General features: G+C 34.7%; 2 protein-coding genes across 6 annotated transcripts; both read left to right on the top strand.

The window, feature by feature from the left end:
• Positions 1 to 1,066: 1,066 nt before the first annotated feature.
• On the top strand, positions 1,067 to 1,378 carry LOC128196615 (secreted RxLR effector protein 161-like). Its single transcript, XM_052878100.1, has one exon. It carries the CDS (start codon positions 1,067 to 1,069, stop codon positions 1,376 to 1,378), a length of 312 nt encoding a protein of 103 aa, XP_052734060.1.
• A 6,539-nt stretch (positions 1,379 to 7,917) lies between these two features.
• On the top strand, positions 7,918 to 14,906 carry LOC108339798 (protein ZINC INDUCED FACILITATOR 1). Of its 5 annotated transcripts, XM_017577008.2 has the most exons (18): positions 7,918 to 8,325; positions 8,442 to 8,650; positions 10,292 to 10,332; positions 10,837 to 10,897; positions 10,989 to 11,091; positions 11,178 to 11,280; positions 11,432 to 11,485; positions 11,565 to 11,627; positions 11,746 to 11,795; positions 11,903 to 11,978; positions 12,167 to 12,352; positions 12,475 to 12,562; positions 13,317 to 13,402; positions 13,488 to 13,595; positions 13,730 to 13,774; positions 13,857 to 13,945; positions 14,133 to 14,176; positions 14,529 to 14,906. In XM_017577008.2, the coding sequence occupies exons 2-18, from the start codon at positions 8,488 to 8,490 to the stop codon at positions 14,639 to 14,641; spliced, it is 1,473 nt and encodes a 490-aa protein (XP_017432497.1). In that variant the 5' UTR covers positions 7,918 to 8,325; positions 8,442 to 8,487; the 3' UTR covers positions 14,642 to 14,906. The 5 variants fall into 5 exon arrangements, with proteins under 5 accessions (XP_017432497.1, XP_017432498.1, XP_017432495.1 ...); XM_017577009.2 differs by lacking the exon at positions 7,918 to 8,325 and having other exon boundaries at positions 8,341 to 8,650; positions 13,900 to 13,945; positions 14,529 to 14,625; XM_017577006.2 differs by lacking the exon at positions 7,918 to 8,325 and having other exon boundaries at positions 8,345 to 8,650.
• The last annotated feature ends 3,124 nt before the right edge of the window (positions 14,907 to 18,030 follow it).

The raw sequence follows: 18,030 nt of genomic DNA, 5'->3' as shown, positions 1-18,030 counted from the left end.
TAAGAGAAATATTGAATGTTTCAATTGTCACAAGATGGGGAATTACGCATATGAGTGTTACTCAAATAAAGGCTACGCAGAAGAAGAAACAACAGACCAAAGAAGCATATCTAGCACAAGAGGATTCAAACTAAGAACCGTTAACTCTGATGGTAACAATTAATGTTGAACGTTCAAATTCTTTGGATAAATCTTGGTATTTAGATTCAGGGTGCTCGAATCATATGACCTGCAAGAGAGGATGGCTAGTAAGTTTGGATTAATCAAAGAAAAGCAAAGTGAAATTTGCAAATGACAACATATTAGAGGTAGAAGGAATGGGAAATGTTGTTATAAAAAGGAAAGATGGCTCACATGCAATCATAGAAAATGTTCTACTGGTGCCAGCAATGAGACGCAATTTATTGAGTCTTGGTCAACTGGTAGAAAAAGGCTTCACTATAGTTATGGGAAATCATGACAAAGTAGAGGTGTTCGACAAAAACAAGAGATTGATCTTGAAGAGTAAGAATTCTAAAAACCGAACTAGGAAACTGGAAATGGCACTTAAGATTTGGCCATTTGAATTTTAGGGACCTAAAGCAGCTGAGTGAGAAAGGTTTTGTTTCTGGAATACCATATATCAGCATACTAGGAAATGTGTGTGAATCTTGCATTGTAGGAAAGCAAACTAGAAGACCGTTTCAAAAAAGATTGGAGATGAGATCCAAAGAGTGTCTTGAGGTGGTACACTCTGACATATGTGGCCCCCTGAAAGTGTCTACCTTGGCTGGAAATAGGTATTTCATTACCTTTGTTGATGAGTTTAGCAGAATGGTATGGGTGTATATAATAAAATTGAAAAGTGATAATCCATTAATGCGTGGATGATATGCATTTTGAAAGAGATACAAAATGCTACTACGGTGAAAGAAGCTTGGAGCATACTGGTATGTTGTCATGCTAGAGGAGAAAAGATAAACAAAGGGTGAACGAGAAAACTTACAAACAGATTGTTGGATCATTGCGCTTTTTATGCAACAGTAGGCCAGATTTAATGTTTAGTGTAGGTCTGCTAAGTCGTTTCATGGGAAATCCAAAGAAGAGCCATATGCTGGCTGCCAAACGCATATTAAGATACATTAAAGGGACTGCTAACTATGGATTTCTGTTTCCATATGGTTTGCGGGAGGATGAACTGAAGTTTATTGGTTATGCTGATTTTGATTATGGTGCAAATCATGTTGAGAGGAAAAGCACATCTAGGAACATATTTTTCCTAAATGAAGCACCTATTTCGTGGTGCTCTAAGAAGCAATCTGTTGTTGCTTTATCAAGTTGTGAAGAAGAATACATACCTAGATGTTATGCAGCGTGTCAAGGAATTTGGTTAAGTTAGTTGTTAAAAGAGTTAAAAATACTCAAGGAGAATTCTATCCAGCTAAGAATGGATAACACGTCTGCCATAAACTTGGCAAGGAATCCCGTGAGTCACGGAAGAAGCAAACTCATTTTTTGAGAGACATGATGAATAAAGGCAAAGTTGAACTAGCTTATCGCAAGACTGAGTTTCAACTAGCAGACCTTTTCACAAAAGCACTCAAGCCTGACAGATTTGAGTTTCTTAGGAAGGAGATTGAAGTATTTCAGAACAGCTTGAATTAACGTGGAGTGTTAAATGTATAACTCAAGTTGTTAACTGAATTAGTTTTTAGTACAGTTACCTTGCTGTCACACTGTATAAATATACATTGCTTCAGATACATAAATTTCAATAAAAACACAATTCTGTTTTTGCTTCCTTTGCTATTAAAAATCCTTTTGTATCTCTATTAGTTTTTCTCTACATTCCTATCAAGCTCGACCCACTACAGGTTGGTAGGTTAAACTAAATTTCTTTATTAGTTTTTTAATTCAAATCTAAATAAATTTCCCCCTAAAATGATGTTAAACTCTAAAGAAAATTCAAAATAAATAAAAAATTGTTATACAATTCAAGTGTAATCCAAAAACAAACACAAAAGGGGAACAAATAAGTTTGAAATATTGATAATTTTTGTATCACTTGTCCATTTATAATATTAGAGTCTTGAATAGATAAATCTATAATATTTTCAACAATTTTTTTATCCCCATATACAATATAATAAAAAGAATGCTAACTAATAATATTGAAACACAAAATAATAAATAATTAAATTAAATTAGGTGAGTTGGTGAGCCAACCCGGCTCACCACGGTTTCAACCTGGATGAGCCGGGTTCTAAGTTAGTCGGGTTGAAAACTAACCCGCATAAAAAAATTACATTTTTTTAAAACCCAACCCGGCTCAAACCCGTGGTGAGTTGGGTTCGCTCGTAGGTTAGAACTCATTTTGACATCACTAGGTTTCAGAGAGAGAAAGAGGGAAAACTACCAAGGAAGAGAGAGAGAGAGAGCTGAGAACAGAAGCAGAGAGGGAGGTCGAGACTCAGCGAAAGCACCCCAACAAGGTAAATTGTATACTCTTGTGTATATTTTTATTTCTAAAAGTAGAATACAAATTTATACATGAAATGTTAATTTAAAATTGATTTTAGGCTTAATTACCTACTTAGTCCCCATGTTCGGAGGTAATTTGTTGTTTAGTACCCGGTTTTAAAAATGTAGGCATTTGATACCTATGTTTTGAAATTTGTATCAATTGAATCCTACCCACTTAACGCCGTTATAAATCTAACGTTTTTCTGACATCAACTTTGAATTGTGGACGAGCGGTAGTGGACGAGCGTCCTCTTAGTGGATGAGCAATTGATAACGCTCGCCTTGTGGACGCAAGTACGTTCAGTGGACGCTCGTCCAGCGAAGCGAACGCCCAGTCAGGCAGAAGAGGACGCTCGTCCAGCGAAGCGAACGCCCAGTCAGGCAGAAGAGGACGCTCGTCCAGCGAAGTGAACGCCCAGTCAGGCAGAAGAGGACGCTCGTCCAACGATGCTCGTCCACTAAGAGGACGCTCGTCCACAACCGCTCGTCCACAATTCAAAGTTGATGTCAGAAAAACGTTAGATTTATAACGGCGTTAAGTGGGAAGGATTCAATTGATACAAATTTCAAAACATAGGTATCAAATGGCTACATTTTTAAAACCGGGTACTAAACAGCAAATTACCTCCGAACATGGGGACTAAGTAGGTAATTAAGCCTTGATTTTATTTACAACTCAAGACTCCTCTCTAAATCAAAACCCTAATCAAAATTGAAATCCCCTTTCTCTCAAGAAAAGAAACTCCTTTCACCGGTTGAATTTGAAAAACCCTTCTTCTCCAATGAAACAAACACTTTTCACCGATTGAAATCAGAAAATGCCCTTCTTCGAGTAAACCCCTTTCACCGATGAGACAAGAAACCCCTTTATTCGAGCAAACCTCCTTTCACCGATGAAACCTAGGGTTTTAAACACCCTTTCGCACGATCTCCAAAGGTGTCAACTTTCACGACACCGATTAGCTTTCTTAGGTTTAGAAAGCACTTTCCTTTTAGAGCTTTGGTGAGTATATCTGCGAGTTGGTCTTCGGATCTGTAGTGTATCACCTCTAGCTTTCGAATACTAACATGTTCTTTGATGTAGTGGAATATGGTTTCAATATGCTTACTCCTCCCATGAGGTGTAGGATGCTTTGCTAGATCAATGGCTAACTTATTGTCCACAAGCAGTCTCACTTTTCCAGCTAACTCAACCTTCAACCCTTCCATCAAAGAAACCAGTCAAGCTGCCTGACACGTAGCTTCACAATCAACTATATACTTTGCCTCACATGAAGATAGATCAACCACAGACTCTTTTCTTGAGCTCCATGAGATATGAGACCCTTCAATGAAGATGATATACCTAGTTGTGCTTCTTCTATCCCATTTATCTCCACACCAATCTGCATCTAAAGAAGAAGTGATTTGTACTTCTTTTCCAGTTTTTCCTCTACCTAAAAGTATCCCATAGGAGTGTGTTCCCTATAGATACCTTAGAATACGTTTGGTTCCATTTAACAGTGATATCATTGGGCATTCCATGTACCTACTTATCACTCCAACACTGTAACTCAAATCTAGTCTGGTGTTATAAAGATATCTCGGACTCCCAACAATTTTGCTATAAGTTGTAGGATCTACAACCTTATCCTCTAGCTCCTTTTCCAACCTTAATCCCAATTCTACTGGGTGTTGGCATCATTGCAATTTAGCATGTCAAACCTTTTTAACAAGTCTAAAACATACCTTGATTGATGCATCACAATTCCACACATAGTCTCAGTGAATTTGATCCCAAGAAAGTAGCTAAGCCTTCCCAAATCACTCATCTCAAACTCCTTTAGCATTTGGATTTTGAAATTAGAGATTAACTCCTCGCTACTTCCAGTAATTAGGAGATCATCAACATACAGGCAAACTATCAACTTTTCTGGTTGCCTTTATTTTGACAACACTACACATACAACCCATGTTCTGAAACACATTTCTCAAACCCAATACTATGTATGAAGCCATCAATTCTCTAGTTCCAGGCCCTTGGGGCTTGTTTAAGCCCATAAAGAGTCTTTCTCAGCTTATACACCTTGTGTTGCTGCCATTTGATCTCAAATCTCCCCTTCTAGTTTACCATTTACGAAAGTAGATTTCACATCTAATTGATGCAAAGACTAATGAAATTTAGTTGCTAAAGACACTACCAACCTGATTATGTCAACCGTTGCTACAGGAGCAAAAACTTCCCCATAATCTATTCTAGCATTCTATAGAAATCCTTTAGCAACCAACCTGGCTTTGTATCTTACAACAACACCTTATGGGTTTATTTTTGACTTAGAGATCCACTTTAATGTTATTGGCTTCTTATTTGAAGGTAAATCAGTCAATTCCCATGTCTGATTTTTTTCAATAGACTCAATTTCCTCTTGCATTGCCTTCTGTCATCTCTTATCTATAATGGCTTGTTAAAACTCGATGGGTTCAACTTTTGTTGTTAGAGCATAGTGTACAAAATTCCCTTATGTTGTAACTGTAGCATCATAGAACAACTCATAATCCTTCAAATAAGGAGGTAATTGGGTTGTTCTAGATGATCTTCACATATTAGTTTCTTGATTACATGTATATGGTTGCACTACACCAGATTCATAATCAATGACAATAAATGTTGTTTTCTGCTTAATTGATTCCCAACACCAAGATTTAGCTTAATCAACCACAACATTTCTACTAACTTGATGGAATCCTGCTTGACGTAGTCCTCCTTTTGTATTTTTACCTTTCATAGCTTAGCTATTAAGGAGCATGAGTTACTATAAATACCCAACTCATGTATTGTAATTGGCACTTTTGACATGAATGAGAATTATGTCTCTGAAATCAGAATAATTCTCCTTGAAAGTCAAGCTAGAGAGTCCAAAGACTCCCTCTAGCCACCTTCCAAGCACACTCTCTCACTTCCATTTTCCATTTCCACGGTGCTTACATTTTCTCTCATCCTCCACTCTAAACCATTACTCCGCTGCCACATCTTCAACTTCTCGTGCGTGCCTCAGCCATGTCTCCATAGCGCAAGCGTCAGCTTCTCACATTTTCACCTCTCCGCATCAGAAACACATTCTTCATTCCATCACGCCTTAGCCACAGCTTCATTTGCATTTTCTTCGAAGCTCTCTTCACCACTTCATCACAGTAAGCCTCTTTCACTCACATAATCACTTCGTCACTCACATTCTCTTCTCAGATTTGCATTTTCTATTTCCGCATCTCCTGACCACATCAAAACCTAGGGTAACTCATACACATACTAAAAACTTCAGTTTATCCTTTTTCTTTTCTCAAAGAAAAATAGGAAAAAGATCAATTCTTAAGGTCAGTGATTGATCTTTCTCTTAATGCTTAGATATATTTTATAGAGATTGGTAGGTACCTACATTCAATTGCCATGTATTTTTAATAAAAGAGTGAAAATAATGTTTTAAATGTGTTAAAGTAGTTTTTTTTGTTATTTTATGGGATGAAAAATTGTATTGGTACAATTGTTTAAGTGACTTTTCATTTGTTTGAGTTTTCATGTTTTTTTATCTATATAGGAAAATATAATACATAAATTATGAAAATAAACAAATTTGAAAAAAATTACAAATATAGATTAAGTCATATTGTCCCTACACGACTTTAAATGAAAAGGTTGTATGTCCCTACATGACTTCAAATGAAAAACGTCATATGTCCCTACATGACTTTTGCTAACAAAAGTGAAAGTTGTTGGTTCTCATAATGACTTCTAAGTTCTAACATAAACAATTCAATCGTACTGAATTACTCGATCCTCAATCCTCAATCCTCGATCCTTGAACTTCGATCATCGATCTTTGATCTCTAACTTTTGAGGACTAATCACATAAAATTCTATGTATTATAATCGATTACATCACATAAAATTCATTTTGAGGACTAATAAGTTTAACTTTTCAATGTTGTGTAGAAGTCGTGTGTCTCACACGACTTCTTTAAATTTTCTATTTTCCTAATTTATGTCCAAAATATGCCTATATTGGTAAAAAAACACTGAGTTTTGAATATTTATTTGATGTCGCTTTCTACTTATGTATTAGACGCATTTGTAGTGTAGGATTTAATTTGGACCTTATATTTTGGATCAAGTAGTGTAGGTTTTTAGATCACGTGGGTCAACAAGGTTAAGGCCCAATGTTGACCCAAAGTGAACATCCATGAGCTTGTGTTGACTATGTGGTTGAAGTTTTAACCTAGTTTGGTGAATAAGAGTGTGTGACGTCCCACCTATGTGAGTGTGACCATGTGTCATGCTTTCATTGGAGAAGATTTTCCATAAATAGTTTCCATATGTCAATCTAGGATTGAAGAGGATTTACCATAGGTAATGACCACATGTCCTCCTCTTAATGGAGGGGATTTTCATCTTGTTCTACAAGATAGCCAAATTTTAGTTTTTAGGTTTTGTTTGTACAAATTGAAGACATTTTTAGCTTATAAATAAAGGTGTCTTCCCCTTTTGTATTCACATTTGAATTTGAATAATGTTATGCTATTATCATCTAAAAGCTAGAGCATCTCATGTGATCTCCTCTAACCACCTTCCTCTAAAGTTGACCTATCTCTTAGAGCACCATCAAACATCATCTTATTATCATTAATTCAACTCGGCATGAGCCTAAACTCGCTTTTACCACCTTGTTTCTTCACCTTCATGCCTCTTCATACTTTGGCCCAATCTAGTTAACGAGATTGCTATCATTTGGCATAAATACCAGAAAAGTAGAGAGAAAGAACTTTTAAAGAAAAGTTAAAAAATTCTAAAAGAGTGATTTTTATAAAGATAGTATGTTTTAAAATAATAAAGCTTCTTTTGTAACCAAACCATTCATATTAAAACTTTTTAATATTAAAACAATCAAATTGTATTATTTTTAAATTATTATCATTTTTAAAATATATTTTTTAGGTAAACTAATGTTTGTTTAGATGATTTTTTCACACGCCCTTCCGAAAAAGAGAATTAAAACAAAGCTAGCTTTTAAAATTACTTTATACGTAAGTTAAAAATATAAAATAATAAGAAAATTATATGAAAGCTTCAACAAATTACTTAAAGTGTTATTTAATTTTAGTTTATGTAAACATAAATTTTAGTTGTTCCCTATATTTTTGTATATGGAGTTTATGGAAAAATTGATCCAAAGAAAATGCATAGAATTGATTCAGTTATTGTTGTACATAAATTGCAGCCACCTGGTGTTCTTTGTCATGAACACCGTTGGAGTAGTTGGAACGTTAATGATATTCAAACCTTTCCTTCTCGAAAAGAGGACAACAACCTAACGGTTGGAGAACACCGTTGGATTAGTCACACTGATTCCAATAAATTTTGCTAAGACCTTCACATAATTTCTCTTTAAAATATTGTGAATCTTTTCTAAGCTATTGTTGTCTTGTCTATCGTAGATAGCGTAAAACTTTTCGTCATGTCAAAGCCGATAATTGGTTGTCATTTGTTGTTGCTTAGAAGACTTTCCGTGTTTTTTCATTTTTTTCTTAAGTAATTGATGGGAAGAAAAAAAAAATATTTTTTTCCTTATTGCATCACCTAGAGAAAGAGAAAGAGAAAGACTGTGAGAAATGGAAGAAAAGAAAAATTTACTTTGTTTTAAAATTAGAAAAATTAAATATTTGAAGTTTCAATTTTTTACCTCTTATACAATTCCTAATTACTTTTAGAGTATAAAGAAGGACTTGTGATGATGTTCATTCTTGCACCGCAAAACCTACAACGAGGTCCGAGAGTGTTCTCTTTGGTTGTGTGTATGTTTGTTTCCTCAACCTATGTCTGTTATTCGATATGAGCTTGAAGAAAAAGTGACTGTTACGAAACGATGATCTTTTCTGGGTTTGAATTATGCTGTATGTAAAATGTGTAGGAAAAAGGGAGCACAGAGAAACCAGTGGTGGGGTTATCTCAGAAACATGGAAGAGACGAATGTTGAACGGCCATTGTTGGAGAAGAAGAAGAAGAAATACTACGAGAACTGCCCCGGTTGTAAAGTGGATGAAGCGAAAGAGTTGAGTGAGGGACGTTCTGTACTCTTCACAAAGCTTTTCGTCGTGTGGATGCTCGTGCTCTGTGCTTGTAAGCATTTCACTCTCTTTTCACTGTATACTAGAAAAGTTGCTTCTGCATTTTGTGTTCATTGGCTCTCAAGTCATTCCTTTACTGAAAAGAACACAAGACAAAAACATATCACATCTATTACTGGAGCTTTATTCCAACGCACTTATTAAACGACGTTTAGCTTAACTGTGTTAAACGACCGTTTCTGTTTCTTAGGTTCTCTACATAAAAGAACTTTATGTGTATAGTAACTACACTGTATTTTTCTAACCGTTTGAATAAAAGTTCTTTCTTTTTCAAGTTATTGTCTTTTATTCTTATTATTGATTCAAATCCAACAGTTTTCTTGTTAGAACTTTTAGTCTCTCAAATCTTGTAGCGCAACTCATACACATTCTAAAAACTTCAGTTCATTCCTGAAGAAAAACAGGAAAAAGGTCAACTCTTAGGGTGATTGGTAGGTTCTTACATTCATTTCCCATGTTTTTTTTTAATGAAAGAGTGAAAATACTGTGTAAAATGTGTTAAAGTATTTTGTTTTTCTTATTTTATGGGATGAAAAATTGTATTGGTCAAAATGTTTAAGTGACTTTTCAGTTGTTTGAGTTTTCAGGGTGTTTTTTTATCTACATAGGCAAATCTCATACTTTAATTAAAAAAAATAGGCAAATCTCATACTTTAATTAAAAAAATAGGCAAATCTCATACTTTCATTAAAAAAATAGGCAAATCTCATACTTTCATTAAAAAAATATACTAATTTGAAAAATTACGGAAATAGACGTGTCTTGTGTAGTCTCCACACGATTTCAAATAAAAATGTCACATGTCCCCGCATGACTTTCGATAACCATCTTTAGAACAACTTTCATATGTGATGTAATCAATTATCATTATCCAATCAATTAGAAAGTGAAAGTCATCGGTCTTAAAAAGTATCATTATCCAATCAATTATCATACATACTGGTCTGATACAGTTTGACCAAGATCTGATATGACCAAGGTCTGATATGACCAAGGTCTGACACAGCTCGACCAAAGTTTGTGACAGCTCGACCAAGGTTTGATACATACAACTTGGCCGAGCTGTTCGTATATTAACTGAACTTTATCAAACCTTGGTCGAGTTATATCAGATTTTGAATGAACTATATCAGATCATGACTGAGTTGTGCCCGACCTTAGCAGTATTGTATGAGACATAGACCGAACTGTATTAAACTTTGGTCGAACTCTCTCAAACCTTGGTGAGGCTGTCTGCATTAATATGAAGTGTGGTGTGAGTTTGAATTTTTATAATGAATGTAATGGATTAAGCATGTATTATAATAAATTATATCACATGAAATTCATTCTGAGGTTCAATACTATGTGGAAGTCGTGTCTCTCCCACGACTTCTTTAAATTTGACTATTTTCCTAATTTATGTCCAAAATATGGCTATATCGGTTAAAAAAACAGAGTTTTGAGGATTTATCCGTTGTCGTTTTCTGCATGTGTATTAGACGTATTTGTAGTAGATTTTTCTAAACTAGTTCCTTACCATCATGAGTAATTTTTAGTTTCAATATATTAATACCATTTATGGGACTTTTGATTTTAGTGTTTTGAATGAAATCTGTGTTTTAATGCTGTCATTTTCTTCTGTTCTGTACAGCATTGCCACTATCATCCGTCTTTCCATTCGTTTATTTCATGGTGAGTTTAAAGGGTTTACTGTAACATTTTCACTCGATGTAAAGGATGGTTTTGCGACACTGTTGGAAGTTGTCTGAATACATAGTTATCCAGTCATTGTTTCAGCAGTTTTATATATAATATAAATAATTGGTTACATAATTTTTCTTTTAAATCTTTGTCACAATAACTATTCTCTTAGTTGTGTTTGTCGATTGTTGAAAAGGGTGCATTTAAGCTATGTTGAATAGGAGGTTATTAATTTAGACAGAAATAGAATGAGTTTAACTCTCACGAACTACATAATGTTCAATCTACATAATTTAGAAGTAATTCTGACTCCTTAATTAGAACTGTTAAAGACTGATAAATGCAACTGTTAAATGCGCCAAAGTCAATTTTTAATTGGTTATTGTTCTTCCTCCTGTTTTGTTATTTGTTATGAGTTACTCAAGAAATAAAACTAATTAATGATTAACTTTATGTTGGTGCACATGTCCTCAATGATTTAAAATTTATTTTCAGGTAAGGGATTTTAATATTGCAAAAACAGAAGCTGATATTAGTTCTTATGCTGGTTATTTGGGTAAGATTACTTCTAGTATTTTCATTTTTTGAAGTCTTCAATTCTTGTAAGCGATTTATTTGTGATGTCTGCATGATACAAAATGTTGCAGGTTCTGTATACATGCTTGGCAGATGTTTGACATCTTTATTTTGGGGTACTATAACTGATCGCATTGGACGAAAACCTGTTATAATTATATCAATTATTTCAGTGTAAGTATATAAGTCAATGAATTGGATGCTTTCTTTATGTTTTGCTTTGAAGCTTCCAATAATCATCTATGATTACTTGATTTCAGCGTCATTTTCAACACACTATTTGCTCTTAGCACAAGTTTTTGGATGGCTCTTATCGTGAGGTTTCTTCTGGGAAGTTTAAATTGTTTGATTGGACCAGTGAAGGTATCATATTTTCCACTCCAAACAGTTACCAATTTCAAGTTTCATCCACAAGTACTTGGATACCAATTTTGAATTTGTGCACATTTAGCTTGTTCAATCTCATTCAAATTTCCATTAGTACATCTATTTTCCTAACTTATTTATTCAACAGGCCTATACTACTGAACTTCTTCGAGAAGAACACCAAGCTTTTGGACTCTCAACAGTAAGCTTCACCAGCTATTCTACCTAGTTCTTAGAACTGATTTTCCACATTAGTAATTGAATTTGTGATTTGGGTTTAGGTAAGTTCAGCTTGGGGCGTAGGTTTAATTATTGGTCCAGCACTGGGAGGCTATTTGTCTCAGGTACTATTTATATTCTAACATTTGTTTTGACACCTCAAATTCTGTATTTAGTTGAGGAATAGAGACCCTTGAAATAATTCATCTCATTTTCTAATACTTTGGAAAAACTTAATTGTAGCCAGCAGAAAAGTACCCTCAAATATTTCCAAAGGATTCCTTTTGGGATAAGTAAGTAGTATTTTGGATTCAATTTTCATCTCTCCTTTTTCTTTCTACCCTTTTATCATATAATGATGTGCTGATTTTCATTTTCCCAAACATGAATCATTTTTCAGGTTCCCATACTTCCTACCCTGCATTGTAATATCAGCATTTGCATTTGTAGTAGCTATTGGCTGCATCTGGATTCCAGTATGTATCTTACAATCCCTCATATGTTTTCATTGACTAAACATTTTGTTATCCTCTTTATTATGTATGGTGGATGTTATTTCAACATTTTAAGGATGACATTTTATCATGAAAAATCCTTCTAGTGTATGCCTTTCTCAGTTTATCTGCACTTTTTCTTTGCTTCTTATACCCTTTTATACCTGCAGGAAACACTCCACAAGCACAATTGTAGTGATGAATCCATAGATGATGCAAAAGCTTTGGAAAATGGAAGCAGTGGTGGGGGCATTGAAAAGATCCAAAAGAACGAAAACCTCTTCCTTAATTGGCCATTAATGTCATCTATCATTCCATATTGCATTTTCTCACTTGTTGAAGTTGCTTATCTTGAGGTATGATACTCAATGAGGTTAAAAAATTTCTATGCATGTCCTTATATATCTTGTTTGGATATTTCCTGCTTTTTTCCATGTGTTTCTAAGTGAACAACATTCATCCTTCCTGCTTTCTTTAGGTTTTCTCGTTATGGGCTGTTAGTCCTCAAAGGCTTGGGGGTTTAAATTTTACTACTGATGATGTCGGTAATGTTCTTTCAATATCAGGTGCATCTCTGGAAAAAAACAATAGATTCTAATTACTGTTGGACTCAAATTTTATAAGTTTACATTAGGCCAGATGATAGATGCTTGCAACTATTTTTCTAACTGGTCTTGCTGAATTTTACTGACTTGGGTTCACAAACTTCACATAAGTATAAAATGTTATAGCCATCTCAGGTATCATATATTTTTTGTGCATACATGGTAAAAATTATTTTGATATGAAGAAGTTACTATAATTTAGTTGTACATTGGTTGGTCAAACTGGATTTAATACGAGAGCACATCTTTTCAGGCATGCATATATATATATATATATATATTGTTGGTAGTTTTACATCAACTAGGATAAGATCAATCTACAATCTACAATAGATAAATGATTGTAAACTTCATTTTACAAACCGATTTTATAAGATTGAATTTAATTTAAAATTCATTTTTTAACACGGTATCAAAGGGATAAATACAAACTATTATAGGAAAATGTTTGTTGGATTTATTGTTCCGCACCTGATACGTGGTTATCAAACCATTGATTAATATCTATTCATACACACAAGATATCTATGTTTCACCCTTTTATAAGATTGAGTTGAGGTTAAAATCTAATCCTTAACACTTGCCATTCTATATTTCATATAAAAGATGTACTTTGGGTTTGACAGCCACAAAAATGTGAAAATTTTTACATAGTGTTGATCTGTATATTCGTATTGCACAACAGATGTTATTCACTGACTTCTAAAATGTTCAGGTCTTTCACTTATCATTTACCAAATTGGCATATATCCATTGGTGGAAAAAGCTACTGGACCTATTTCTGTTGCCCGCGTCTCATCTGTGAGTTTTCATCTGATTCTGGCAGTTATTTCATTTCACCTTTGGTTATTTGAAATATGTCCTATTACTTTGCGTCCATATGCAGATATTAACCATCCCTCTTTTGCAAAGTTACCCCTTCATAGCACTGTTGTCAGGCTTAGCACTATACGTAGTGCTAAGTATTTTTTCAATCCTAAGGAGTATTCTATCTGTAAGTGCACCTCTGTAATAATTTATTAGCGAGTTTGAGAACTGGAACATAGCAGATCCAGTAGATCAGTTTACTTGATTCGGAATTGTTTCTGTATGCTACAAATTTGACTGATTGGACTCATTTTTATCTAGGTCACCATTACCACCGGTTTGATGCTTCTACAAAACCGAGCAGTGGTAAATTTTTGGATAATTATTTGTCCTCTGATTCTATAAAATTGTGGAGAGCATATATCTAACATGTTGATTTGAAAAAAAGGAACAACACCAAAGAGGTGCAGCTAATGGAATTGTTATGACAGGCATGTCTCTATTCAATGCTATTGGCCCTGCTGCAGGTGGTACAATGTAAGTTTTCCTATGATTGAAAGAACCATACCAAAATAGCTAGTCTGTGTGGGTTGGCTGTGCACTACCAGTTTAACTAGTTCTGAACAAACACTTCAACAGTTGAATATTATTTCATTAGCAGAGTTTTGTTTTTATCCATATACTTTCAATCTCTAATTTTCTGATATGATGATGGTGAATGCAGATTAACTTGGTCACAGAAGCGGATGAATGCTTCATTCCTCCCAGGTGTGATGATCAGCTAATTTATTTGTTCTGGTTTTTCTTTCATATATAACATATGGGAACACTCTTTTTGTAACTTTATATGTCAAAAGTTTTTCTTTTCACATTCAGAAAGCATAAAATATGTTGTTACTTTTAATCTGAGTGCTAACAAGGTCAGATATAACATTTCGATTATTTTAATGGTTTTGGATCAAATCAAATGTGAATTCTTTGTCTAAACTTTTGCTCTGTTTGAGTAGAAACTATTTTATAGCTACACTAAATATAATGTAAAAGTAGTTATCAAGAGTATTGGTTCTTTTACCAGTTGCATTATATTACTATGAGCTTAGTGTTATACATTTATTTGCAGGGACACACATGGTGTTCTTTGTCCTGAACTTGGTTGAAGCACTTGGATTACTAATGATGTTCAAACCATTCCTTGTTGAAAAAAAGAAAACAGACACAGATCAGTTACACTGATACCAATCAAATTTGCCGAAGAACTTTCTCTTAGCTTTTGTTCTCTCTTGAGGGCAGTGATGGTAACTAGGTTCATCAAGTTTGTCATAAATGGGACTAATGATTATGAATCTGATTTTATGGCACCTATTCAATGGAAAAAGGCATACAGAAAAACAAAATCAGACAGAAAAATGATGAATAATCTTTAGGTAATGGTTTGTTATGTTGTTAAAACATTTTGCTTTTCTTTTATCGCTGTGTGCAATAAACGTTAGTGCATCAATAGACCATTTTTTATATAAAATAAATTCATTTATGTATATATAATATTTAAATTTTGAAACAGAAATCATATTATTATTTCAAAAGCATACTTATTATTTTTTGTACCTGGGGAATAAATTAATTATTTTTTCATTGAAATATATGTTTTCTTCTCTTTTGAAGTTTCATTTAATTAAACAAAGTCTGAAGACTAACATTACTAAAGAAAAAAATAGGCCCTGGGTTGTGTTCTTGAGATCCACATTACCTTTTGAAGTTTCATTTTTCTTCTCTTTTAACTTACATGGAAATTTTCTTACGCTCATAGGCCCTGGGTTGTGTTCTTGAGATCCACATTACTAAAGAAAAAAATATAATAAACTTCTCCTTTTATAAATCTTTGTTGGTTTGGTTTAACATTATTGAATGCGATGATTGTGTCTTCATTATATTGTTTGAAATTATGAACAAATTAATTTTTGAAATAATAGACGGTGTTGCAATTTGTATGGATGGAGCTTTACATACACAAAATCACCAATATCATAGGATTGGTCACTCTTCTTATCAGCTTTAACTCTTCTTCTTATCAGCTTTAAGGTCTTCTCTCTTTTTTGCAAACTTCTGTCAATGATTTCCACCTTTGATTTCCCTGGTAAATAAGGAAGGTAAATTGGAGGAGGTTGTCCAAACATCACCTCATAAGGAATGCACTTTATGACAGTATGATGGTTGGTATTGTACCACCATTTGGCTAGAGGAAGCAATTTAGACCACTCATGGGGAGTATCACAACACATACAGCACAAGAACGTCTCCAAACATCTATTCACGACTTCGGATTGGTCATCAGTTTGGGGGTGATAAGCTGATGAAAGTTGCATGTGAACTCCCTGAAGTGATATCAAATCCTTCCAAAATTGACTAACAAAGATGGGGTCTTGGTCATTGGTTATAGAATCTGGAAATCCATGCAATTTGAACACGTTGTCCAAGAAGGATTGAGCAACTTCAGTAGCACTATATGGATGTTTTAAGGATATGAAGTGAGCAGCCTTGCTTAATCTATCCCCCACCACATATATAACTTGCTTACCCTTGGAATCTGGTAAACCTTCAATAAAATCCATGGTGATATGCTGACATATCCTCTCTGGAATTGTCAAGGGTTGCAGCAAACCTGGAGAAGCAAATGTGTCATATTTGCATTTTTGAAAAATCTCACATGTTAGTACAAACCGACGAACATCTTTGGTCATACCTCGCCAATATACTATGGATTTCAACCTTTTTAATGTAGCATCCCTACCAGAGTGGCCACTAGTAGAACCTGCATGTACCCAATGTAATAACTCATTCCTCAAAGCACCATCTTTCCTCACAACCAATCTGCCCTTCCTTCTAAGTTCATTCTGATTCCAAGTATAATGTTTATGTGAGGAAGTATCTGTTTGTAATTCCTGGAGCAATTTTTGAATGCTCACATCATTCTGCCAAGAATTTATGATTCTAGTCAACATGTTGCTTTCAGGGATGATAGTTGTGATAACTTGGCAGTCAACAAATTCTTGTCTAGATAAAGCATCGAATGCTAAATTTTCCCTGCCTTGTTTGAACTCAATTGTAAAATCAAATTCCATCAATTTCACCAACCATTTCTGTTGGAAGGCTGTAGTCAATCTTTGACTCAATATATACTGCAAGCTTCTATGGTTTGTGCGGATAACAAAGTGTGTATTCAACAAATAATGCCTCCATTTTTGGACTGCGAAAACCACCGTTAGCAATTCTTTTCCATAGGTGGAAAGTGATTGTTTCTGCATATTGAGAACCCGACTAATAAAAGCAATTGGGTGATGATCCTGCACCAATTCTAGAACCTGAAGCATCCACCTCAACCATAAACACCTTAGAAAAATTAGGTAAGGCTAACACTGGAGATTGGGTCAAACAATCCTTGAGGGACTGAAATGCAGCCTTTGCCTCCTCAAACCAATAGAAATTATCTTTCTTCAACATATTAGTCAAAGGTTGTGCAATACCACCATACCCCTGAACAAAGTGGCGATAGTACCTTGCAAGTCCCAAAAATCCCCTCAACTGCTTCAAGGACGTTGCTTCAAGGACGTTGGGATGGGCCAGTTCTTGACAGCCAAGATTTTTGTAGGGTTAGTGGATACACCCTCCTTTGTGATAAAATGGCCTAAATACTCAACTCGTTCTACACCAAAGTAGCATTTGGATTTCTTTGCATACAAAGAATTTTGGCGCATAGTCAACAGTACCTTATGCAAATGCGAAAGATGATGTGGAAGATCCTTGCTGTATATTAAGATATCATCAAAAAATACCAAAAGAAAGTGTCGCAGATAAGAAAGTGTCGCAGATAATCCTTGAAAACATCATTCATGAGACCTTGGAAGGTGGCTGAGGCATTAGTTAAGCCAAATGGCATAACTAAATACTCAAAGTGACCTCCGTGTGTCTTAAATGCAGTCTTATGGATATCACCTTCCTCCATTCGTACTTGATTATATCCGGACCGTAAATCAATTTTAGAAAACACCATAGAACCATGTAACTCATCTAACAGATCATCCACTAAAGGAATAGGAAATTTGTCCTTAATAGTCTGTTTATTAAGGTCTCGGTAATCTACATAGAGTCTCTAAGAGCTATCTTTTTTTCCAACCAAAACAACAGGACTAGCAAAAGGACTGTTACTTTGCTGTATGATACCAGATTTAAGAGAATCTTGCACCAATTTGTCAATAATGTCCTTCTACTGTTTAGCATACCTATAGGGCCTCTTGTTGATAGGATTGGCGTCGGTAACCAAGGGAATTTTGTGATCATGACCAGGCCGAGTAGGAGGCAGAGTGGTAGGTTCTTGAAAAATATCATCAAACTACGACAACAATGCCTCTATAGATTGAGGAATGGGCTGGCAGTTCGCATGTGTAGTCAAGGAATGCAATAGGAAATTATTATCCTGGTCACATAGTTGTAATAGAGACATATGAACACCAGCAATAATGGCTTTCTGCAATTGTCTTTTCCTAGCAGTTTTCAGCCCAACATCTGTAGTTCCTCTCAAAACCATCCTCTTGCCTTGGAAAGAAAATTGCATAGTCAACTTATCA

This window comes from Vigna angularis, chromosome 5 (genome assembly GCF_016808095.1).
Source record: "Vigna angularis cultivar LongXiaoDou No.4 chromosome 5, ASM1680809v1, whole genome shotgun sequence".
NCBI lineage: Eukaryota > Viridiplantae > Streptophyta > Magnoliopsida > Fabales > Fabaceae > Vigna > Vigna angularis.
This window is presented reverse-complemented; position numbering and strand designations above follow the sequence as displayed.